Source organism: Chlorocebus sabaeus, chromosome 20 (genome assembly GCF_047675955.1).
Source record: "Chlorocebus sabaeus isolate Y175 chromosome 20, mChlSab1.0.hap1, whole genome shotgun sequence".
Lineage (NCBI taxonomy): Eukaryota > Metazoa > Chordata > Mammalia > Primates > Cercopithecidae > Chlorocebus > Chlorocebus sabaeus.
The window spans coordinates 2,746,502-2,773,863 of record NC_132923.1 but is presented as its reverse complement, the minus strand read 5'-3'; the positions used below and the strand labels follow the sequence as shown (position 1 = coordinate 2,773,863).

Genomic DNA, 27,362 nt, shown 5'->3' with positions numbered 1-27,362 from the left:
TTGCAAATGTTCCTGACAACCTCCCTGCCAAGTCCTGCACCCTTTCACCTAACTCTGCCAGTCTGTTCGAGCTCTCTGATACCAAAACTCAGAGATATGACACAGTAAGAAAGCATAAGGAGATGGTTCTAAACGAATTATCACAGTCCCAGAGCTTCACCTCTAGCAAAATGTCAGCTACTCTTGGTTAGTAGGCAGCTAGTCTAGATGAAACTGGCTCAGTCCACGCTGGGTTCTACACTGGCTGGTCACTCCTAGGTCATAACTATACTTTGTGACCCCAGCCTCTGAATTCCTCTGACATTAGGTTGAGGGGGACAGGAAACTATAGACTCCAAAAACTGCAAGTCTTTGCTAATAAAGTATAATTAAAGCCTGATATTTACTGATTGCCTACTGTGTGTCCATCTTAGTAGGCTTGTGCAATTTAGAAGGCTGGTAACAGGGACTAATATCAGGGATTTATAGGATAGTCAGTTCTTCTTATACATTATTTCATTGATGCTGACAACAATCTGTGAGGCAGGCAGGATGGATATTATTACTTCCATTTATAGATAAAGGAACGGAGCCACAGAAAGGTTAACTAATTGTCCCAGGGTTGCACAGCTAAAGAATAGCAGAGTCAGGATTCAAACCCAGGTCTTCTGACTCCAGTGACTTTGTATTCTTTTCATTACACCAGAAGATTTTTCTTTATTCTCTCAGAAAGATTAGGAGGAGACAAAATTGATACACATAGAAATAATATATATAATTTCATAGTAACACATGATGGTCACATTCTTGTGAGCTTATTCAGAACTATCAATGTTTAAGCAAAAAAGGTGAAATAGTCACAATGATTCTTAAAGAAGATGCTTCCTTAGCATCCTTTCCCAAATTCTTAGCAATTATCACACTATTTTGTAATCTTGTTCACCTGTTTGTCTAACTGGCCATGCCTTAATCATCCTTGCATGTCAGTACTCAGCACCATGTCCGACACGTAGTAGAGTCTGTGGAAATGTTCTAGAGGGTCAATGAATAAATAACCATCATCATTACCTAACCTTCTCAGGATCTCTTCCTTCTTTTTCTTAAAAATTTCAACTTTTATTTTAGATATGAAGGTACATGTGCAGGTTTGTTACACGGGTATATCGCACCCAGATAGTGGGCATATTAACTAATACGTAGTTGTTCAACCCATACCCATTCCCTTCCTTCCACCTCTAGTAGTCCACAGTGTCTATTAATCCCATATTTATGTCCATGTGTGCTCAGTGTTTGGTTCCCACTTATAAGCGAGAGCATGTCGTATTTGGTTTTCTGTTCCTGTGTTAGTTTTCTAGGATTATGGCCTCCAGCTCCACCCATGTTGCTGCAAAAGACATGATTTTACTCATTTTTATGGCTGGTTAGTATTTCATGGTGTCTACGTACCACATTTTCTTTATCCAATCCATCATTGATGGGAACCTAGGTTGATCCTTGTCTTTGCTTTTATGAATAGCATAGTGATGAACATACAGGTGCATATGTCTTTTTGGTATAATCATCTATTTCCCTTTGGCATAATCATCTATTTTCCTTTGGCTATATACCCAGTAATGGGGTTGCTGGGTTGAATGGTAGCTCTGTTTTAAGTTCTTTGAGAAATCTCCAAACTGCTTTCCACAGTGAAAATTTACATTTCCCGCTAACTGTATAACCGTTTGCTTTTCTCTGCAACCTCACCGTGGGACCTAGCACCTATTTTTTTTAATTTTTTGACTTTTAATAATAGCCATTCTGACAGAATAGTAAGGGTCCAGTTTCAATCTTCTGTATATGGCTATACAAAAATATAAAAAAGTATATTAGTGTATTCTGAGTTTTCTATTCTCTTCCAGCTGTCATTCTGACAGAATGGCTATTATTAAAAAGTCAAAAAAGTGTATTAGTCCATTTTCACACTGCTGATAAAGACATACCCAAGACTAGTAATTTATAAAGGAAAGATGTTTAATTGACTCACAGTTCCACATGGCTGGGGAGGCCATGGCACTCACAATCATGGCGAAAGGTGAAGGAGGCGCAAAGTCATATTTTTTTTTTTTTTTTTTTTTTTGAGATGGAGTCTTGCTCTGTCACCCAGGCTGGAATGCAGTGGTGCAATCTCAGTTCACTGCAAGCTCTGCCTCCTGGGTTCATGTCATTCTCCTGCCTCAGCCTCCCGAGTAGCTGGGACTACAGGTGCCCGCCACCATGCCCAGCTAATTTTTTGTATTTTTAGTAGAGATGGGGTTTCACTGTGGTCTCGATCTCCTGACCTTATGATCCACCTGTCTCAGTCTCCCAAAGTTGCTGGGATTACAGATGTAAGCCACCGTGCCCAGCCAAAGTCACATCTTACATGGCGGCAGGCAAAGAGAATGTGTGCAGGGGAACTCCCCTTTACAAAACCACCACATCTCATGAGACTTATTCACTATCATGAGAATAACACAGGAAAGACCTACCCCCATGATTCAATTACCTCCTATCGGGTCCCTCCCATGACATGTGGGAATTATGGGAACTCTACAGTTCAAGATGAGATTTGGGTGGGGACACAATCAAACCATATCATAAACCAAACCAGCATCTATTTTCTTTTCGACTTTTATTAATAGCCATTCTGACTGGTGTGAGATGGTATTTCATTGTGGTTTTGATTTGGATTTCTCTGATGATTACTGATGCTGAGCATTTTTTCATGTTTGTTGACTACTTGTATGTCTTCTTTTAGGAAGTGTCTGTTCATGTCCTATGCCCATTTTTTAATGAGGTTTTTGCTTATTGGTTTAAGCTCCTTATAGATTCTGGATATTAAACCTTTGTTGGATACCTAGTTTGCAAATATTTTCTCTCATTCCGTAAGATGTCTGTTTACTATAATGATAGTTTCTTTTGCTGTGCAGAAGCTCTGTAGTTTACTTAGGTTCCACTTGTCAATTTTTGTTTTTGTTGCAATTGCTTTTGGGGACTTAGCCAAAAATTCTTTGCCAAGGCCAATGTCAAGAAGGATATTTCCTATTTTTTTCTAGGATTTTTATAGCTTGAGGTTTTACATTTAAATATTTGATCCATCTTGAGTTAATTTTTGTATATGGTTAAAGGTAAGGGTCCAGTGTCAATCTTCTGCATATGGCTAGCCAGTTATCCCAGCACCATTTATTGAATAGGGAGTCCTCTCCCCATTGCTTGTTTTTGTAGGCCTTGTCAAAAATCAGATGGTTGTAAGTGTGTGGCTTTATTTCTGAGTTTTCTGTTCTCTTCCAGTTGTCTATGTGTCTGTTTGTGTACTGGTACCATGCTGTTTTGGTTACTATAGTCTTATGGTATGGTTCAAAGTCAGATAGTGTGATGTCTCTGGCTTTGTTGTTTTTGCTTAGAATTGCTTTGACTATTTGGGCTCTTTTTTTGGTTCCATATGAATTTTAGAATAGTTTTTCTAATTCTGTGAAGAATGACATTGGTAGTTTGATAGGAATAGCATTGAATCTAGAAATTGCTTTGGCCATTTTAACGATGTTGATTCTTCCAGTCCATGAGCATGGAATGTTGTCATTTCTGAGGGTTTCTTACTTCTTACGAGAGGAGCTGAATAGGGGAGGAAATGTCTCTTGGCGTCCTAGTGCTCAGCTCCTGGGTAAGCTTGCACTTCCTCTCTCTTTCATGAATTGTCATATGGGTTCCAGGCACATGATCATTGCTGTCATCAACATCTTTCCTATGAGCATTTTAATACACTGTTATTTGTCATCGTGACTCCTTTTTCCTCTGAATCACATGGGTAAATACCACAAGAAAAATTTTGAGCAAAATGTCCAGATACCAGAGAATACAATGATATGATTCTATTTATTTAAAGTTGATAAACAGACAAATCTATGCTGCCAGAAGTCAAGAGAGTGGTTACCTTTGAGGAGGAGGGAGAGGTGGTTAATAGGAGGGAGTATAAAAGAAGGATCCTGGAATGCTGATGATGTCCTATCTCTAGATCTGTATTTGGCTACACAGATTTGTTCACTTTATGATAATTCATTGAGCTGACATTTAAGATTTGTATAGTTTTTTTCTTTGTATTTCAGTATAAAAAGTTAAAACAGTAACAAAACACAACAAAACAAAATCATGTCAATGGTCTATAAGGACCAAAATGATCTGGCCATCTCTCTCTCTTCGACCTAATTCCTATATTCTCTCCCTTGTTCACTTTGCTCCAGCCCCTTTGGCTATTCCTTGAACAGGCCAGGGCTTTTGCATTTGCAATCCTTTCTGTCTGGAATGTACTTCCTCCAAGTATCCATGCAGCTTACTCTTTTGCCTCTATAAAATCATTAATGCAAACATTCCTGCTCAGAGAGTTTAAGGAAGTGTGACCACTCTTTTCACACCATCAGCCCCCATCCACCCTTGCACATCCAGCTGCCTTTGGATTTACCATCTAGGACTTACCATCTAGTATACTTTATAATTTGCATATTTGTTTTTGTTTATTTTGTCACCTCTCCACTAGAATGTAAGCTCTATGGAGACAAAGATTTTTGTCTGTTTTGTTTACTATTGTGAACATTCTTGAACATTGCCTGGCACATAGTAAGCATCCTGTGAATATTTATTGAGTGAATGGACATATCTCCATTCCATCTCTTGGAGGTTTTCTGTCTATAATGTTAAAGTTCAACTCCTTTTGGTAGGGGATCTGGGCTTACTCAGTGGCCCAAGGACTCACCAGGAGCTGTTCTTCCCTTGCCTAGAACACTCCTCTAAGTTCTATTGATTTTATAGATTGAAATAATTAGTTTATGTAACAAGTTATTCATTCTATTTGCTAACTTCTATGCTAATTCAATTAGTAAAACCTCAGGAACCATGGCATTCAGACCATATTTATTAGGTCTGTTTTACGTACCAGTTCCTGGGCTGGAAACTGGGAATATAAATACTGTCAGTCCTCTGGGTCCATCATCTGATAGAGGAGCCTGACAGGTAAATGAGTAGTTAGTTCTGATGTGGTGGGTTGGGCATTGAGCTAGTGTAGGGCTTTGCATCTGCATTGCCCTCGTATCACTATTGCACTTACACATGCAATTGCAAGCAGTTCTTTCTCTTTGTTATAATTATATGATTATTTTCCTTTCTTTTCCATAATCTTGAGGTCAGGGATTCTGATTATTATTTCTATATTCCTAGAACTTAACACACATTTTCTAGCTCAATAAATGTTGAATTGTTAGAGATACGGGCTCCACGGAAGCACAAATTGATAGAATCATGAACTGGGGACAGTTGGGAGTTGTCAGGGAACAGTTCACAGGAGATGACATTGTAGCAAACTCTTGAATAAAACTTATGAGCTCTCCATTACTTAATTATTTGTAATTCTTCCAAGAATGCCTTGCTTTCTTTAGTTTTTCACTGCTTTTCCCTCTGCTTAAAATGCCCTTCTTCACCCTTCTTTCCTCCTAGTAAGCTCCTATTTATCCTTCAAGGATGAGCTAAAATATCTGTTTGCCTCTGCTTATATTTATGCGGGTTTGGCATTGGTACAGGGCGAAGGGGAGAAAGTAGTTTGTGGTGAAGGAAAGGGAGAAGGAGCACAGGATGGATGAGATGGTAGGAATAGTTCCCCATAGACCCAAAACCAAACCAAAGCAAAACTAGATTTGAGAAAATATGCTTAGGGACAGTGAAGGTCAGATGCTACTGAAAATGTTTAAAAGACCCTACGTGACACTTTGGACAGGAGCAGAGCTGCTTCAGGGCCAAGGTGTTGTGGTGTGGCCCAGAGGGCACACGGAGGTCCTTTTCTTTGCTCTGCTGGGAATCAACACTGATGATTTGGGAGCATCCGGGACCAGCACCCTTGGCATGAATATTGATGTTCTTGGAATAGGCAGGGCATCTAAATGGCTCTGCTGGCATCCTGTGTAGAGGACTAGAAGCAGAAAAGGAATTTAAGAATGGGAAAGATGCCTCATGTTAGCAACTGGTAGGCTGCTTTGGGGACTCATGGGAAGCTTTCCTTTGAGACTCTCATAAGTCACTGGGGAACCCCTTGCAACATGAAGGTGGTGCTAAAGTCTTGCCCATCCTCTGGTGAGGATGTCAAGACAGCAGACATTTGGGGTACATTTGTTTACAAGTTTCATCTACTGTATGATGTGTTTTGGGGAACTCAAATAATGTCTTAGGCAGCATTGTATTTCCCCATAACCTGGTCCAGGGAACTCAGTGAATGTTAAGTAGATTGAGATTAGAATAGAGAAGTTTTTAAGGGTTACCTGATTAGTGGAGGATTAGTTTGGAAGATATTAAAAAACATGAAGTATTTTTGAAAATTAGGAAAGTATAAAGAGAGCAGTGTCTTAGGAAAGAGAGGAGAGAGGTAGAACTAAGCAGATTCTGAAAAAGAGAGAAAAGTCAAGAAACTTTGGGGTTTCTAACCTGAGGGACTAGCTTAGGCCCATCGATATAGTAAAGAGGGATATAGCAAGCTGTGTTAGCTCCACGGGAGGCAAGTGCAGTATGAAAGAGAGTAAGGGCTGATTTCTCAAGAGAATTAAAAGGAAAGGGAGGAGAAACATAGTCAGGATGTTGAGAAGAACGTAGGACAAATGGAAATTACTCTTTAGGGTAGCAGAGTCCTGAGCAAATTTGGAGCAAAGGGAAGCAGCTGGGAGAGAAAGAAAAAACTTAAGATATGGTGAAAGGGAGTATTCAAAACAGTGTCATTTCTGAGGAGGAAGCCAGGGTGGGCTTAGGAGCATACGTGAAGAGGTTAGTCTTGGGTAGAGGTGGTTCTCCTTTTCTTTTGAGACTGAAAATAATGAGGTTAAAGATCTCAAAAGATTTAGAGGTTAAAGGGGAAGAAGTTGGAATATTTCACTTATGTTGTTCTCAAAGTTGTTCTAAGAGAAGTAGATCTCACCGAATCTAGAGGAAGCTGGAGGAGACATGTAAAAGCTGCTGTGAGGAATTTGTTAGGAAACTGACAAGTGATCAATAAATGAGTGTGGAAGCAGTGAGGAGGAATTGGCCAAGATTGGTTGACAGGCAGCATTCATAGAGTCCGTCCAGTTTTGCATTGGGTGGTGTGAAAGTGATTGCGGGTTTTGCCATTACCTTCAATGGGAAAACCCGCCATCACTTTTGTACCACACTAATAACTTTCTCCAATGATTATAGCACATGTAGCCCAGGAACAGGGAAAGAAGGTGCTGGGGATCACCTAATATAGCAACAGGCATAGTATAGGCAGGTGTGGCATCAAAGGGAGAGGGATTTCAGGGGAATGGTAACTATTTTGTTGAAATTGCTGGCCTAAAGTCTGAAGGTCAGTGACATTAGTGAAAATGGCACAATAAATAGCTGCAAGGGTCCATCCTTCCACAAAAAAACATGAACACTCATGCAAACACACACAGAATGAGCAAACATTGTCAGAATCAACTTTGTCAGAACTGTAGAAACTAGTCAAAGGATTATAGCAACCAAGTAAATGATGAGGCAAAAAAAGAGGCAACTTAAAAATGCTAGGAGTTGTAGTCTGGTCAACATGGTGAAACCCTGTCTCTACTAAAAATACAAAAAAATCAGCCAGGCATGGTGGAACATGCCTGTAGTCCCAGCTCAGGAAGCTGAGGTGGGAAAATCATTTAAACCTGGGAGGCAGAGGTTGCAGTGAGCCATGATCACACCAAAAAAAAAAAAAAAAAAAAAAAAAAGAAGAAGAAAAAAAAAAGGAGTTAAAAAAAGTCAAATACCTAGAAACAAAGTATAAAGAAGTGCTTATCAGAGGTGGAGAGAGGGAACAGGGAGGAAATGGGGAGATGTAGGTCACAGGGTACAAAGTTGCAGATACATAAGGTAAATAAGTCTTGGAATCTAATATACAACATGAAGGCTATACTTATACGATTGTATTGTATACTGAACACTTGCTAAGAGTAGATTTTAGATACTCTTACCATACTTGCAAGAAAACAGTAACTGTGCAAGATAATGACTATGTTAATTTACATGACTATTAACATGTAAATTAGACTATAAGAGTAACCATTTCACTGCATATATCAAAATGTCATGTTGTACAGCTTACAAGTATACAATTTAAAAAACGATTGGGGAGCTTTACAGAACGTTTGATCACCCTTTCCCCGATCTCTTTTCTCCATCTTGGTAGCAGTCTTGAAGATGGCCATCTACATTTTCAGTAGGAGACCATGGTCACTGTTTCCAGCCGGCATAGAGCAGACCTGGTTCTGAAAGAATTGGATTTGTCTTTTGTTGAACTATCTGGATGCTCCCTAAAGAACTGAGGAAAAGCACTTGTCTTTGTTTCAACTACCTCTTTCAGGTAGAAAATTAGCCATGCAGAGGACATTTCTCATAAACACTGAAAGGCCATCAATACCTGGGGTAAAACATTATAGTGGAGGCAAAAAATAGATACGCTGAATGCCTGGGAGGAAAAGCTGGGGAGAAAGATTATTAGAAGAATTCAGGCATTAAAAAATGTCTGCTTATACCAGGGAATTTGGAAAGCTACATACATGCCTAGGGCAGGCTGCATACTTAGAAAAGTTCTGAGAAGACCCTAAGATTTTTATCTATGGCTGATATTTATGCTGGGTAGAAGAAAAAAGTCAAGGCTCAAGCAGAGTGGTAAATAGTGGTAAATAGCCTGTCTATTTACCACTATTTGGGGCATTAAAGGAGTGCCCCAAAACAGAGATTATGTGCATAAGCCACCATGACCGGCCTCAACTATCTTAAATATACTCAAAAAGCTAAAGGAAACAATGGACAAAGAACTAAAGAAAATCAAGAAAAGGATATATAAAGAAAAGTAAATATTTTTAAAAGATAGAAATAAAAACAAGGTGCTAAGTAGAAATTCTGGACCTGAAAAAATACAATAATTGAAATAAAAAATTCACTAGAGGCTTTCAATAGAAGCTTTATGTAGGCAGAAGTAAGAAATAGCTAATTTGAAGCTAGGTCAATTGAAATTATCCAGTTTGAGGATCAGAAAAGAGTGAAGAAAAATGTACGGTGCCCAAGAGACTTGTGGGGCACCATCAAACATACCAAAAAGTACGCATAATAGGAGTCCAAGGAGGAGAGGAGAGAGAGAAAAGGGCATAAATAATATCTGGAAAAAATAATCCCCAAACTTCCCAAACTTTATAGAAGACATGAATTTATACATCCAAGAAAGTCAATGAACTCCAAGAAGAATGATCACAAAGAGATCCATAACAAGACATATTATAATCAAACCAGAAAAACAAAAACAAGGAGAGAATCTCAAATGCATCAGAAGAAAGCAATTAGTCATGTACAAGTGATCCTCAATAAAATCAGCAGCCAATTTCTCAGAAGAATCCATTGTTGCCAGGAGGCAGTGGGATGACATATTTAAGGTGTTGAAAGAAAAAAACCACCCATCAACCAAGAGTTCGACATCTGAAAAAATTATCCTTCAAAAATGAAGGAGAAATTAAGATATTTGCAGATAAACAAAAGTAGATAGAGTTTATTGCTAGTAGACTTGTACTATAAGAAACACTAAAGGGAATCTTTCAGGCTGAAATAAAATCACACTAGAAAGTAACTGAAATCCCTACCAAGAAACAATGAACAAAGGTAAATATGACTGCATAGATTAATACAAAAGCCAGTATTTTTGCATTTTTGCTTTGCAACTTCTCTTTTTTCCCACATGATTTAAAAGACAAATGAGTAAAACAATAATTATAAATCTGTTAATAAGCACACACGTACAAAGATGTAGTTTGTTACAACAACATAAAGGCAGCAGAATGAAACAACATAGGAGCACAGTGTTTGTATATTATTGAAGCTAGGTGGTGTGAATTCAAAATAGCTTGTTATAAGTTGAAGAGGCTAAATGTAATACTGAGGATAACAATAAAATAACTAAAAATACAGGAAAGGAAATGAGAAAGGAATCTAAACTAAAAAATATGAACTATACACAAAAGAATAGAATAGTGGAGGGATTGAGGGGAAAAAACTTAAGACATATAGAAAAGAAATGGCAAAATGCAAGAAGTAGGTCCTTACATATCAGTCATTACTTTAAATGTAAATGAATTGAACTCTTCAATTAAAATACAGAGATAGGCAGAATGAATTGGAAAAAAAGGATTCAACTATTTTCTACATACAGAGATTCACTTTAGATTCAAAGGCACAAATACATTTACAGTAAGAAGACAGAAAATGATATTCCATGCAAGTAGTAACCAAAAGAGACTTACAGTAGCTATACTAATATTGGCAAACAGACTTTAAGTCAAAAATTATTAGTAGAGACAATAAAGGACATTATACATTAATAAAAGAGTCAACCCAGCAAAAAGTTATAACAATTATAAACACATATGAACCAAACAACAGCCCCAAAATACATAAAGCAAACATTAACAAAATTCAAGGGAGAAATAGATAGTTCTACAGTAATAGTTGAAGACTTCAATACCTCACTTGAAATAATGGTCAAAACAACTAGAGAAAAGATCAATAAGGAAATAGAGGACTTGGAAAACATTATAAACCAACAGTACCTGACATATATACGAAGAACACCATATCCAAACACAGCAAAATATACATTTCCTCAAATGCACATAAGTCGTTCTCATAGGACAGACCATATATTAGGCCACAAAAACAAGTCTCAATAAACTATAAAAGACATAAATTATATGATGTCTCCTGTGACCATAATGGAATAAAACTGGAAATCCAGAACAGAAGGAGAATTGGAAAAATCACAAATATGTCAAAATTAAACAACATAGTGTAAAATAATCAATGGATCAAAGAAGAAACACCAAGAGGAATTAGGATATAACTTGACACAAGTGAAAACAAAAAAAAAAGCTTACCAAAACTTATGGAATGGAGTGAAAGTAGTGCTGAGGGATATTTCTATCCCTCTGAAAGGAAGAAGGAGGACTAGGAATCCAACTTACAAAGGATGTGAAGGACCTCTTTAAGGAGAACTACAAACCACTGCTCAATGAAATAAAATAGGACACAAACAAATGGAAGACTATTCCATGCTCATGGACAGAAATAATCAATATTGTGAAAATGGCCATACGGCCCAAGGTAATTTGTAGATTCAATGCCATTCCCATCAAACTACCAATGGCTTTCTTCACAGAATTGGAAAAATCTACTTCAAAGTTCATATGGAACCAAAAAAGAGCCCACATTGCCAAGACAATCCTAAGCATAAAGAACAAGGCTGGAGGCATCATACTACCTGACTTCAAACTATACTACAAGTCTGCAGTAACCAAAACAGCATGGTACTGGTACCAAAACAGAGATATAGACCAATGGAACAGAACAGAGGCCTCAGAAATAACACCACACATCTACAACCGTCTGATGTTTGACAAATCTGACAAAACAAGAAATGGGGAAAGGATTCCCTATTTAATAAATGGTGTCGGGAAAACTGGCTAGCCATATGTAGAAAGCTGAAACTGGATCCCTTCCTTACACCTTATACAAAAACTAATTCAAGATGGATTAGAGACTTAAATGTTAGACCTAAAACCATAAAAATCCTAGGAGAAAACCTAGGCAATACCATTCAGGACATAGGTATGAGCAAGGACTTTATGACTAAAACACCAAAAGCAATGGCAACAAAAGCCAAAATAGACAAATGGGATCCAGTTAAACTAAAGAGCTTCTGCACAGCAAAAGAAACTGCCATCAGAGTGAACAGACAACCTACAGAATGGGAGAAAATTTTTGCAATCTACCCATCTGAGAAAGCACTAATATCCAGAATCTACAAAGAACTTAAACAAATTTACAGGAAAAAAAACAAACAACCCCATCAAAAAGTGGGAAAAGGATATGAACAGAAACTTCTCCAAAGAAGACATTTATGCAGCTAACAGACATATGAAAAAATGCTCATCATCACTGGTCATCAGAGAAATGCAAATCAAAACCACAATGAGATACCATCTCACACCAGTTAGAATGGTGATCATTAAAAAGTCAGGAAACAACAGATGCTGGAGACGATGTGGAGAAACAGGAATGCTTTTACACTGTTGGTGGGAGTGTAAATTAGTTCAACCATTGTGGAAGACAGTGTGGTGATTCCTCAAGGATCTAGAACTAGAAATACCATTTGACTCAATGATCCCATTACTGGATATATACCCAAAGTATTATAAATCACGCTACTGTAAAGACACATGCACATGTATGTTTATTGTGGCACTGTTCACAATAGCAAAGACTTGGAACCAACCCAGATGTCCAGCAATGATAGACTGGATTAAGAAAATGTGGCACATATATACCATAGAATACTATGCAGCCATAAAAAAGGATGAGTTCATGTCCTTTGCAGGGAAATGGATGAAGCTGGAAACCATCATTCTCAGCAAACTATCACAAGGACAGAAAACCAAACACCACATGTTCTCACTCATAGGTGGGAATTGAACAATGACAACACTGGGGAACATCACACTCCGGGGCCTCTCAGGGAGTGGGGAGCTGGGGGAGGGATAGCATTAAGAGAAATACCTAATGTAAATGATGAGTTGATGGGTGCAGCAAACCAACATGGCACATGTAGCAAATGTGCCATGGCACATGTTTGCTATGTAGCAAACCTGCACAAAGTGCACGTGTACCCTAGAACTTAAAGTATAATAAAAACATAAAGAAGGAGGAAATTTATGCCTTAAAAAACTAGATAAAGAAGAGCAAACTAAACCCAAAGCTATTAGAATGAAGAAAATCATAAAAATTAGAGCAGAGATAAATAACATAGAGAATAGAAAAACAAGAGAGATAATCAATGAAACCAAAAGTTGGTTCTTTGAAAAGATCAACAAAATTGACAAACCTTTAGCTAGATTGACAAAGAAAAAAAGAGAAAAAACTCAAATTACTAAAATTAGAATTGGAAGTGGAGAAATTACTACAGATCTTATGGAAATAATAATTAAAAGGATTAAAATAACACTTTAAATAACTATATGCCAACAAATTGAATAACCTAGATGAAACAGATTTCTGGAAACACATAAAATACCAAGACTGACTTAAGAAGAAATAAAAAATTAAAGAGGACCTATAACAAGAAAAGAGATTGAATCAGTACTCAAAAACCTCCTGATAAAGAAAAGCCAGATGGCTTCACTGGTGAATTCTACTAATTATTCAAGGAATAATTAGCATCAATTATTCTCAAGCTCTTCCCAGAAACAGAAGAGGAAAAAAACACTTCCTCACTCATTTTATTAGGTTAGCATTACCCTGATACCAAAGCCAAAGATATCAGAAAATAGAAAACTACAGATCAATATCCCTTATGAATATTGATGCAAAAACTCTCAACAGAATACTAACAAACTGAATCCAGCTCATATTACAGGGATTATACACCATGACCAAGTGAAATTTATCTCAGAAATGCAAAACTGGTTCAATACATGAAAATCAATCAATGCAGTATATGATATTAACAGAATGAAGAAAATAGAAAAATGACCATCTTAGTTGATGCAGAAAAAACATTTGAAAAAATCCAGCACTCTTTTAATAAAAACACTTGAGAATCTAGAAATAGAAGGGAACTTCCTCAGTCTGATAAAAGGCGTTTATGAAAACCCAGAGCTAACATTTTACTCAAGGATAAAAGACTAAAAGCCTTTCAACTAACATCATGAAAAGGCAACAGTGCCCAGTCTCACCACTTCTATTTAATATTGAACTGGAAGTTCTAGCCAGAGCAATTAGGCAAGAAAAATAAATAAAATGCATCTCCACTGAAAAATAAGGAGTAAAACTATTCCTATTCACAGATAACATGACTTTGAAAATAGAAAATCCTAAAGAATCCACAAAAATGATCAGAGCTAATAAATAAATTCAGCAAAGTTGTAAGACACAAGATCGATATATAAAAATCAGTTCTGTTCCTACACACTAGCAATGAGCAATCTGAAAAAGAAGTTAAGAAAAGCAGTTCCATGCACAGTAGCATTCAAAAGAACAAAATACCTGGCAATAACTTAACCAGAGAGGTTCAAGATAATACACTGAAAACTAAATAACATTTCTGAAAGAAAGAAAATGTAAATAAATGGAAATACATCGTATGTTCATGAATTGGAAGATAATATTAATATGCCAATGCCACCCAAAGCAATTTATAGAGTCAGTGCAATCCTTATCAAAATTTTGATTTTTTCATAAATGGAAAAGCTAATTCTCAAATTTACATGTGATTTCAAGATGTCCCAATAGCCAAAACAATATTGTAAAAGAAAAGCAAAATTTGTGGACTCACACTTTCCAATTTCAAAACTGATACAGATATGGTAATCAAAACAGTGTCGTACTGGCATAAAAATAGGCATATAGATAGATATCTATATGAAATTAAATTGAGAGTCCATAAATAAACCCAAACATTTATGGCCAGGTGATTTTTGACAAGAGTGCTAAGATCATTCAATAGGGAGAGATTGCTCTCTTTAACAGATGGTGCTGGGACAACTGGATATCCACATACAACAGAATGAAGTTGGACCCCTTCCTTTCATTATATGCAAAAATTAACTCAAAATGTATCAATCACCTAAATATAAGAGCTAAAACTCTTAGAAGAAAACATAATAATAAATATTCATGATTTTGGATTTGGAAATGGATTCTGATATATGACACCGAAAGCATGAGTAAGAAAAGATAAAATGCGGGGAGGGGCCAAGATGACTGACTAGAAGCAGCTATGGTTGGAGGATCCCACTGAGAAGAACAAAAACAGTGAGTGAATCCTGCACCAGCAGCTAAGGTATCCAGGTTCACTCATTGGGACTAACTAGGTGGTTGGCATGACCCACAGGGAGTGAAGAAAAGCAGGGTGGAACGATAGCCCACCAGGAAGCTGCATGGGACAAGGGGTGCTCCCACTTCCAGCCAAGGGAGGTGGTGAGTGATTGTGCTACCCCACCCAGGAAACCATGCTTTTTCCATGGATCTGTGCAATCCATGGACCAGGAGATCCCCTCATGATCCAACACCACAAGGGCCTTGAATCCCAAGCACAGAGCTGTACGGATTCTCAGGCACCACTTGGCTGCAGACTGCCTGAGACTACTGAGTTCCTGGGGGAAGGGGCAGCAGCCATCACTGCAGCTTCTGTCTGCTGTTTTCCCCTGCCAGTGCCAGAGGGACTGGGTAGTTTGGACCCAGAAGGAATTCCCCAGGGTGCAGCACAGCAACTGTGGCAGACTGTGGCCAGGCTGCCTCTTTAGGCTGGACCCAGACTCATCCCTTCTCATTCAGTGGGGCCTCCCTGTGGGAATTTCAGCAACTCCAGCCAAGCGTTTATGGATAGAACTCTGATCTCCCTGGGATTGAACCCCTGTTGGTAGTGGGGCTGCGGACTCTGTGGATCAGCAGACTTAGTCTTTTCCCCTGCTGGCTCTGAGGAATCTGGGCAGTATGGATAAGTAGGATCCTCCCCCATCCCAGCACACCCTTTCTGCCAAGGGACACAAGGAATGCTTCATTAAGTGGGTCCCTTATCCAATGTGACTCCTGACTGGGTGAGACTCCCCAACAGGGGTTACCAGAGACTTTATGCAGGAGCACTCCCACTGTCATCAGTTTGGTGCCCCTCTTGGACGAAGTTCCCAGAGGAAGAAGGAGGCAGCCATCTTTGCTGTTCTGCAGCCTCCACTGATGACACCTCCAGGGTGGGGAGGGACCCAGGTGAATAGGGTCTGGAGTGGACCCCCAGCAAACTGCAGCAGCCTTGCAGAAGAGGGTCCTGACTGCTAAAAGAAAAACAAACAGAAAGCAACAACAACAGCATCAACAAAAATGTCCCCACAAAAACCCCATCCAAAGGTCAGCAGACTCAAAGATCAAAGCTAGATAAACTCAGAAAGATGAGAAAGAATCAATTAAAAAATGCTGAAAACTCAAAAAGCCAGAGTGCCTCTTCTCCCCCAAATGGTTGTAACACCTCTCCAGCAGGGCACAGAACTGGGCTCAGGTTGAGATGGATGAACTGACAGAAGTAGGCTTCAGACGGTGGATAATAATGAACTTTGCTGAGCTAAAGGAGTGTGTTCTAACTCAATGCAAAGAACCTAAGAATCGTGATAAAACATTACAGGACCTATCAACCAGAAAAAGCAGTTTAGAGAGGAACATAAATGACTTGAAGGAACTGAAAAACACAACATGAAAACATCACAATGCAATCATAAGTGTCAGTAGCCAAATAGACCAAGTGAAGGAAAGAATTTCAGAGATTGAAGACTATCTTGCTGAAATAAACTAGGCAGACAAGATTAGAGAAAAAAGAATGAAAAGGAACAAACAAAACAAAACCTCTGAGAATTATGGGATTATGTAAAGAAACCAAACCTACAACTGATTATCGTACCTGAAAGAGACAGGGTGAATGCAACAAAGTTGGAAAACATACTTCAGGATATCATGCAAGAGACTTCCCCAACCTAGCAAGACAGGCAAACATTCAAACTCAAGAAATACAAAGAACCCTAGGAAGATACTCCGTGAGAGGATCCATGAGAGGATCAACCACAATCTCCAAGGTCAAAATGAAGGAAAAAATGTTAAGGGCAGCCAGAGAGAAAGGCCAAGTCACCTACAAAGGGAAGCCCATCAGAATAACATCAGGCCTCTCAGCAGAAACTCTACAAGCCAGAAGAGATTGGGGGTCAATATTCAACATTCTTAAAGAAAAGAATTTTCAACCCAGAATCTCATATTTGGCCAAATGAAGCTTCATAAGCAAAGAAGAAATAAAATATTTTTCAGACAGTCAAATGCTGAGGGAATTCATCCACCACCAGGCTTGACTTGCAAGAGCTCCTGAAGGAAGCACTGAATATGGAAAGGAAAAGCCATTGTCAGCCACTACAAAACATACTGAAGCACACACTGAAGACCAATGAAACTGTGAAGCAACTACATCAACAAGTCTTCCAAATAGCTAGCATCATCATGGCAGGATCAAATTCACACATAACAATACTAACTTTAAATGTAAATGTGCTAAGTGCCCCAATTAAAAGATACAGAATGGTAAGCTGGGTAAATTGTGAAGACCCATTGGTGTGCTGTATTTAAGAGACTCATATGCAAAGACACGCATAAGTTCAAAATAAAGGGATAGAGGAAAATCTACCAGGCAAATGGAGAGCAGAAAAAAGCAGGGATTGCAATCCTAGTTTCTGACAAAGTAGACTTTAAAGCAATAAAGACCAAAGAAGACAAAGAAAGGCATAGCAAAGGGTTAAATTCAACACGAAGAACTATCCTAAATATGTATGCACCCAATACAAGAGCAGGTTCATAAAATAAGCTCTTAGAGACGTACAAAGAGACGTAGACTCCCACACAATAATAGTGGGAGACTTTAACACCCCATTGTCAATATTAGACAGATCATTGAGACAGAAAATTAATAAAGATATTCAGTACTTGAACTCAGCTCTAGATCAAGTGGACCTGATAGACCTCTACAGAACTCTCCACCCTACAACAACAGAATACACATTCTATGCATTGCCACATGGAACTTACTCTAAAATCGATCACATAATTGGAAGTAAAACACTCCTCACCAAATGCAAAAGAACTGAAATCATAACAAACAGTCTCTCAGATCACAGCATAATTAAATTAGAACTCAAGACAAAGAAACTCACTCAAAACCACACAGCTACATAGAAATTGAACAACCTGTTCCTGCATGACTCCTGGTTAAATAATGAAATTAAGGCAGAAAGCAAGAAGTTCTTTGAAACCAATGAGAACAAAGAGACAATGTATCAGAATCTCTGGACGCAGTTAAAGCAGCTGTTAAGAGGGAAATTTAGAGCACTAAATGCCCATATCAAAAACCTAGAAAGCTCTCAGATTGAAATGCTAACATTAAAACTAAAGGAACTGGAGAACCGAGAGCAAACAAACTCCAAAGCTGGCAAAAGACAAGAAACAACCAAGATCAGAGCAGAACTGAAGGAGATAGAGACAAGAAGAATGCTTCAAAAAACCAAGGAGTCCAGAATCTGTTTTTTTTTTTGCAAAAACTAATAATATAGATAGACTGCAGGTTAGCTAGACTAATAAAGAAGAAAAGAGAAAAGAATCAAATAGACACAATAAAAACTGTTAAAGAGGATATCACCACTGACCCCACAGAAATAAAAACAATCATCAGAGAATACTATAAATACCTCTATGCACATAACCTAGAAAATCTAGAAGAAGTGGATAAATTCCTGGACACATATACTCTCCCAAGACTGAATCAGGAAGAAGCTGAATCCCTGAATAGACCAATAACAAATTCTGAAATTGGGGCAGTAATAAATAGTCTAAAAAAAAAAAGTTTTCTTTTGAAACTATTCCAAACAATTGAAAAGGAGGGACTCCTCTCTAATTCATTTTATGAGGCCAGTATCATCCTGATACCAAAACCTGGCAGAGATACAACAAAAAAGAAAGCTTCAGGCCAATATCCCTGATGGACATTGATGCAAAAATTCTCAGTAAAATACTGGCAAACCAAATATAGCAGCACATCATAAAGCTTATCCACCCTGATCGAGCTGGCTGTATTCCTGGGATGCAAGCCTGGTTCAACATATGCAAATCAATGAATGTAATTCATCACATAAACAGATCTAAAGACAAAAACCACAGATTATCTTAATAGACACAGAAAAGGCCTTTTATAAAATGCAACGTCCCTTCATGTTAAGCACTCTCAATAAACTAGGTATTGATGGAACATATCTTAAAAAACAATAAGAGGCATTTATGACAAACTGACAACCAATATTATATTGAATGGGCAAAAGCTGGAAGCAGTTCTTCTGAAAACCAGCACAAGACAAGGATGCCCTCTCTCACCACTCCTATTCAGCATAGTATTAGAAGTTCTGACCAGGGGAATCAGGCAAGAGAAAGAAATAAAGCGTATTCAAATAGGAAGAGAGGAAGTCAAGGTATCTTTGTTTGCAGATGATATGATCCTATATCTAGAAAACCCCATCATCTCAGCCCAGAAGCTTCTTAAGCTCACAAGCAACTTCGGCAAGGTCTCAGGAAACAAAATCAATGCAGAAGTTACAAGCATTCTTATACACCACATACAGGCAAGCAGAGAACCAAATCATGAATGAACTCCCATTCACAATTGTTACAAAGCGAATAAAATACTTAGGAATACAGCTAACAAAGGAAGTGAAGGACCTCTTCAAAAAGAACTACAAACCACTGCTCAAGGAAACCAGAGAGGACACAAACAAATGGAAAAATATTCTATGCTAATGGATAGGAAGAATCAACATCATGAAAATGACCATACTGCCCAAAGTAATTAATAGATTCACTACTATTCCCATTAAACTACCATCAACATTTTTCACAAAATTAGAAAAAACTATTTTAAAACTTATATGGAACCAAAAAAGGGCTCATATAGCCAAGACAATCCTAAGCAAAAAGAACAAAGCTGGAGGCATCATGCTACTGAACTTCAAACTATACTATAAGGCTGCAATAACCAAAACAGCATGGTACTGGTACAAAAACAGACACATAGACCAATGGAACAGAATAGAGAACCCATAAATAAGACTGCACATCTACCACTATCTGATCTTCAAAAAACCTGACAAAAACAAGCAATGGGGAAAGGATTCCCTATTTAATAACTGGTGCTGGGAGAACTGGCTATCCATATACAGAAAATTGAAACTGGACCCCTTCCTCACACTTTATACAAAAATTAACTCAAAATAGATTAAGGACAGGCCAGGTGCGGTGGCTCACACTTGTAATCCCAGCACTTTGGGAGGCCAAGGTGGGTGGATCACGAGGTCATGAGATCGAGACCATGCTGGCTAACACGGTGAAACCCGGTCTCTACTAAAAATACAAAAAATTAGCTGGGCATGGTAGCGGGCGCTTGTAGTCCCAGCTACTCAGAAGGCTGAGGCAGGAGAAAGGTGTGAACCTGGGAGGTGGAGCTTGAAGTGAGCCGAGATCACGTCACTGCACTCCAGCCTAGATGACAGAGTGAAACTCCATCTCAAAAAAACAAAAACAAAAACAATTAAAGACTTAAATGTAAAACTCAAAACTATAAAAACCCTAGAATAAAATCTAGGTGATACCATTCAGGACATAGGCATGGGCAAACATTTCATTATGAAATCACTGAAAGCAATTGCAACAAAAGGAAAAATTGACAAATGGGATCTAACTAAACTGAAGAGCTTCTACATAGCAAAAGAAACTATTATCAGAGCCAATAGGCAACCTACAAAGTGGGAGAAAATTTTTGCAATCTATTCATCTGATAAAGGTCTAATATCCAGAATCTACAAGGAACTCAAACAAATTTACAAGAAAAAAATCAAACAACCCCATTAAAAAGTGAGCAGAGGACATTAACAGAAGACATTCATGCAGCCAACAAACATGTGAAAAAAAGCTCAATATCACTGATCATTAGATAAATGCAAATGAAAAAACCACAATGAGATACCATCTCATGGCAGTCAGAATAGCAATTATGAAAAAGTTAAGAAACAACAGATGCTGGTGAGGTTGTGGAGAAACAGGAACACTTTGACACTGTTGACGGGAATGTAAATTAGTCCAATCATTGTGGAAGACAGTGTGGGAATCCTCAAAGATCTAGAACCAGAAATACCATTTGACCCAGCAATCCCATTTCTGGGTATATACCCAAAGGAATATAAATCACTCTGTTACAAAGATACATGCATGCATATGTTCATTGCAGCACTATTCACAATAGCAAAGACCTGGAATCAAACCAAATGTCCATCAATGACAGACCAGACAAAGAAAATGTGGAAAATATACGCCATGGAATACTGTGCAGCCATCAAAAGGAATGAGATCACGTCCTTTGCAGAGATATGGATAAAGCTGGAAGCCATTATCCTCAGCAAACTCATGCAAGAACAGAAAATCAAACACTGGCTGTTCTCACTTGTAAGTGGGAGCTGGACAATGAGAACAAACACATGGACACAGGGAGGGAAACAACACACACTGGGGCCTCTTGGGAAGTGGGGTTGCAGGAGGGAGAGCGTTAAGAAAAATAGATAATGCATGCTGGGCTTAATACCTAGGTGATGGGTTGATAGGTGCAGCAAACCACCAGGGCACAGGTTTACCTGTGTAACAAACCTGCACATCCTGCGCATGTACCCTAGAACTAAAAATAAAAATTAAAAGAAAAAAAGTATTCATTAGTTCCTCCAACAAATGTTTTCTGAATATCTGTAACTATGAATGTCATTAAACTTACTCTTCATGTGTTAAAAAAAAAAAAGAAGACATTTATGTGGCCAAAAACATATGAAAAAAATCTCAGCGTCACTGGTCATTAGAGAAATGCACATCAAAACCACAATGAGATACCATCTCACACGGGTCAGAATGGTAATTATTAAAAAGTCAAGAAAAAACAGATGCTGGTGAGGCTGTGGAGAAATAGAAACTCTTTTACACTGTTGGTGGGAATGTAAATTAGTTCAGTTATTGTGGAAGACAATGTGGGGACTCCTCAAAGACCTAGAGGCAGAAAGACAGTTTGATCCAGCAATCCCATTACTGGGTATATACCCAAAAGAATATAAATCATTCTGTTATAAAGCTATGTGTATGTACATGTTCATTGCACATGTATCTTCATTGCAGCGCTATTTGCAATAGCAAAGACATGAAATCAACCCAAATGCCCATCAATGATAGACTGGGTAAAGAAAATGTGGTACGTATACACCATGGAATACTGTGCAGCCATACAAAGGAATGAAATCATGTCCTTTGTAGGGACATGGATGAAGCCAGAACCCATTATTCTCAGCAAACTAATGCAGGAAAAGAAAGCCAAACACCACATGTTCTATAAGTGGGAGCTGAACAATGAGAACACATGGACACAAGGAGGGGAAAGACACACACTGGGGCCTGTCGGGGATGAGGCAGCGGGGAGAGAGAGCATCAGGAAAAATAGCTAATGTATGCAGGGCTTAATACCTAGGTGAGGTTGATAGGTGGAGCAAACCACCAGGGCACATATTTACCTATGTAACAAACTTGCACATCCTGCACATGTATCCTGGAACTTAAAATAAAATGATAAATCCCAGCACTTTGGGAGGCCGAGACGGGCGGATCACGAGGTCAGGAGATCGAGACCATCCTGGCTAACACGGTGAAACCCCGTCTCTACTAAAAATACAAAAAATTAGCCGGGCGAGGTGGCGGGTGCCTGTAGTCCCAGCTACTCGGGAGGCTGAGGCAGGAGAATGGCGTAAACCCGGGAGGCGGAGCTTGCAGTGAGCTGAGATCCGGCCACTGCACTCCAGCCTGGGAGACAGCGAGACTCCGTCTCAAAAAAAAAAAAAATAAAATAAAATGATAAAAAAGAAAAAAAGATAAAAATAGGTAAATTGTACTTCATCAAAATTAAAGACTTTTGTGCATCAAAGAACATTATTAAGAAAGTGAAAAGATAACCTACAGAATGGGAGAAAATATTTTCAGATCATATATAAAGGTCTGGTTTCAAGAATATATAAACAACTCCTATAACTCAATAGCAAAAAGACAAATAATTCAATTAAAATGGGCAAAGGACTTGAATAGACATTTCTCCAAAGAGGATATACAAATGGCCAATAAACACTTGAAAAGATGCTCAAAATCATTTGTCATTGGGAAAATGCAAATCAAAACCACAATAATATACCACTTGACACCTATTAGAATGGTGATAATAATTTTTTTAAAAAGGAAAAAAACAAGTGTTGATGAGGATGTGGATAGATTATAACTCTTGTACACAGCTAGTGAAAATGTAAAATAGTACAGCCATTGTGGAAAACAGTTTGTCAATTTCCCAAAATGTTAAGCATAGAATTATATGACCCAATAATTCCATTTCTAGGTATATACCCAGACAAATTAAAAACAGGTAGTCAAATACTTGTATACATAATAGCACTATTCGCAAAAGCCTAAAGGCAAAAACAACCCAGATGTCCTCTGATAGATGAATGGATAAATAAAATGTAGTATATACAGAATATAAAATACTATTCAGCCAAAAAGGAATGAAGTACTGATACATGGTACAACATGGATGAACCTGGAAAACATGATGCTAAGTGAAGGAAGTCAGACACGAAAGGTCATATGTTTTATGATTTCATTTACATGAAATTATCCAGAATAGGTAAACCCACAGAGACAGAAAGCAGATCAGTATTTGGCAGGGGCTGGGGGGAGGGGAGAATGGGAAACGACTGCTTAGTGGGTACAGGGTTTCCTTTTGGGGTGATGAAAATGTTTTAGAATAATAGAAGTTGTGGTTTCACAACATTGTGAACGTACAAAATGTCACTTTAAAATTATTACCTTGTGTTATAAGAATTTCACCTTAATAAAAAATGTCTGAGTGTGAACAGAGAAACAACCAAAGCTGAATCTGGGTTGAAAGGACCAAAAACAGAGGCCTGAATGTCTGGAGGCCGCATTGAAGATTGCAGATTCTGAGAGGTGGAAAAACACGTGTCTTTGAGGATAATGAAAAAATATAAAACAGCTCTCTGCCTGTTGAGCACAACAAACATTTGAAGATGTGGACGGTTGGTAAAAAGTAGATAACACTGCTCAGGGGGCCATCAGGTCACAATCTCTTCACAGAAGAGCATTGCACATTTTGACTCAACCTCAGAATCAGCCCTCATGTGTTTGTTTTACTTACATTTCCAACCACTGCTCTCTCCTGGACATCAGAATACCTGTCTGCTTCCTGCAAACACACTCAAAGTTAGTTCCTATTTCTTCCTCCCTACAATCCCAGTGTGACTGAAGTCCAGTGGAATTTAGAACCTTGCTGCTCAGTGTGGTCCATGGTTAGGCAGCATTGGTGTCACCTGCGAGCCTGTTAGAAATGCAGAATCTCATTCCCTATTCCAGAATCAGCATTTTAGTAAGATTCTCCCAAGTAATTTATACGCACATTTAAGTTTGACAATTTTCCATCTATAAAAATTGAAATGAAGAAACAAACGAGATTTATTTTCTCTAGGATGTCATGATGCTTGATTTTAGTTATAATTATTGTTTGGTTCTGTTAGCTTTGCCACCCAGGGCTTGAGTTAAAGGAAATGGGATTATTTCTCAGTATGGTTTGTCTCTTCAGCTAAATTTTCTAAAAGGAGTCAGGATACTGCCCAACCCACTTGAAAAAATGTAGGCTGGTGTGAGTCATTGTTTTTCATGGTTGTTTCCAAGATTGATTTCATTTGCCCCAAGCTTTTGCAACAGTGGTCTTCTTTCCCTTCCTAAATCACTCCAGGCTCTTTCCTGCATCAGAGCTTTTGTACACTTGATTCCCTCTGCCTTAAAAGCTTCTTCATTTGACTTTTCCTGTTTAACTTTTCACACCCTTTAAATATCAGATGAGATGTTACTTTTCCAGAAAGTCCTTTCTTCATCACTCCGTCCAAAGCAGGTCCCCGTGTTTTTCTCTATCAAGGTCCCCTGCTTATTTATTTATTTATTTTTTGCTAGCCTCACATTTTCTAATTATGTATGCATTTGTGTGAATATATGACTGTGTGTAAGCTAAGTAGTGCAGTGAAGTTGTTATAAGCACAGACTCCAGAGCCAGGCTTCCTGATTTCCAATTCTAGCAGCCACTTCTCTCCTTCTGGGTCTCAGAACACCTGCATCTGCCTCCTGAAAACTCATTCAAATGTGTTTCTCTTTCTATACCCATTTCCCCTAGAAGTATGGGGCAGTGAGCAAGTTACTTAAGTGTTCTGTGCCTTCTTTCCCCATCTGTGAAGTGGAGATTGGAGCACTGTGTATTTCATAGGGTCATTATAAGAAGTATTCATGGAAATAGGGGGAAGAGGAGGAGTTTTAACATGAGGACATTCAGAATATTTTATTCTAGAGGTGGAATTAATTTTGCAGGGAGGTAAAAATGAAACAAAAACTCAAGATTCTGCTCCCAGGTCAGGAAGTGGCTCCTGAATGAAAGAAATAATTCTCTTTCTGCATTTTATATGTATTTCCCAAAGTTCTGTACTCATTCCAGTTTTCTCCTCAATGTAACATATCTCTATGCTATTGATTTTTTAAGTTTCTAGCCTCAGCCCTACCCCTAGTCCTAAGTTCCCAGGAACTTTCATGTAACTTCCTCATGGATAGAACACTGACATCCTAAAATCAGTAGGTCCAAAACTGAACTCGCCTTCCTCCTGTGACTGCTGTCCACCTTCCAATTTTGTCACTTTCTTTGCTTATCCTGTTTGAAATTTCACTGCCCTCTTTACCATATTTCATCTCTTCCTTTCCTACTTGATTTATTTATGCCTTATCACTACCAAATACACTATTTTACTTGTTTATCTTTTTTTTACGGTTTGTCTCCTGCTAAAATGTTAACTCTATGAGAGCAGGAATTTTTGCTTGCTTCGTTCATGATGTATTCATGCAAATTAGAACAGTGCCAAGCATTCAGTAGGCGCTTGATGAATATTTATTCCTTTCCCCTCATTCCAATTGCCAATTAATCTACTTAACTCCATATTGATGGGATCTCTTGCTTCGGTCCCTTCTTTCTTTTATGCTGCTGCCACACTCATTCAACTGTCATTGTTTCTCAAGACTATTACAAGAGCTTGCTGCATGCTGGCTAATGAAATCTGGGCAAATTACTTAAGTGAACTTCACCACAGTTCTTTATTTTAAAATGGAGATAATAATAGTATAAATTCATAGAATTCTCATGAGACTCATAATGTGTGTACAGCACCTGGAACAATACTTGAAATACAATAAGCACTCAGTGAATGCTTCCTACTTTCATCCGCTACCCTGGGCTAGCTCTGGGCTGGGTTTCCGTTGTCTCCTGGCCTATCTCTGCCTGAATGCTACACTTTGTCTCCCTTGGACCATTTGTAGTTCCCCAAATATGATACGAATCTTCATCTTCTCCATATAATGGACAGGAGGGAACAAGAAGCCAGTTGGATCAGTTCATTCTTTTCTCACTGCCATATTGCTGTGAGAAAAGCAATGTCATATTACTGTGCTTTTCTCAATGCCATGCATTGCTGGACTAGCTAGTCCTTATTTCCACTAAAGGAGCGGAGAGATGGAAACCCTTTTTTTTTCTTTTTTCGCAACGAGCAAAAGGTGAGAGGATTATTTTTAGTGTGTTCGATTGGGCCCAGAAAATTTGGCTCAGCTGAATAATAGGTTTTTAATATTTTAGCTGAGGATAGTGAGGTTCAGGAAGGATAAGTAACCTCCCTGAGGTTCACAGTATGATAGTAGCTAAATTGGTATGAGGGCTCATTTTCTTGATCTTGGTACTCTTTATAACATAAGATGCTGGTCATAAACCACAAACAGTCTTGTCTTGCAAAAACTTATTTCCTCTGCCCCAGCAAATAACTTTCTTACATGCAGACACAGTTGAAATTGTTCACCGACAACCATCTCAGGCTTATCGCATCCAAAGTTGAGAGGAGGTAGTAGTACATCAGGTAACACTGTGAGCGTCCCCTTTCCCACCCCAATCCCCTGGCAGAGAACCAGACAGACAATTATATACAGACGATTTAGATTGAGCAAGCGCCACAAAACCAGGAAGTCACTCAGTGACTACACCGGTCTGGATTGACATTTACCTGGGCCAAAGCAGAAGACAAACAGGAGCGACTGGAACAGGCACAGCATGCTTTCCGTGGTGAAGACTGGTGCTTGAGACCTTGAGGCAGTCAACGTTTTGCTTTTCTGTCATAAACTGAAAATACTTTTTACTGAGACTTCCCCTTCCTCTCAGAGGCGTGGTGAGAACTTTTACTCCTGAACTGAAAATCCTAATTTCTAACTGTGTTAATTTTTTGTTTACTTTTTTCTGAACTAAGTGCACAAATCGTTTTTTTTTTTTGTTTGTTTTTTTTTTTTTTTTTGTAGGGGGAAAGAAGATAAAGTCCTTTACTGCATCTTTCATAAACTTATTTGTAAAAGTCTGTAAGGAATTTCCTAAAATCTACTAGAACAAATAAGTGAGATCAGCAAGGTGAAAAGATACAAAACCAACATATAAAATTCAATTGCAATTGTGTATACTCACTGAGTAATCTGAAAATAAAATTAGAAAAACAATTCCACTCTAATTATATCAGAAAAATACTTAAGTATAAAGC

At 38.3% G+C, this 27,362-nt stretch overlaps 1 protein-coding gene across 2 annotated transcripts in view; it reads right to left on the bottom strand.

Annotated features, from left to right (window-relative positions):
* The window catches only part of SLAMF6 (SLAM family member 6), a 37,387-nt gene extending 10,353 nt beyond the window's left edge, over positions 1–27,034 (bottom strand). Inside the window, exon 1 of one of the 2 annotated variants that reach the window (XM_073008220.1) lies at positions 26,841–27,034. In XM_073008220.1, coding sequence (XP_072864321.1) covers positions 26,841–26,889 — 49 coding nt within the window. In that variant the 5' untranslated portion in view covers positions 26,890–27,034. The remainder of the gene's footprint in view (positions 1–26,840) is intronic. The other variant, XM_007976487.3, reaches the window with a different exon arrangement.
* Positions 27,035–27,362: the final 328 nt, after the last annotated feature.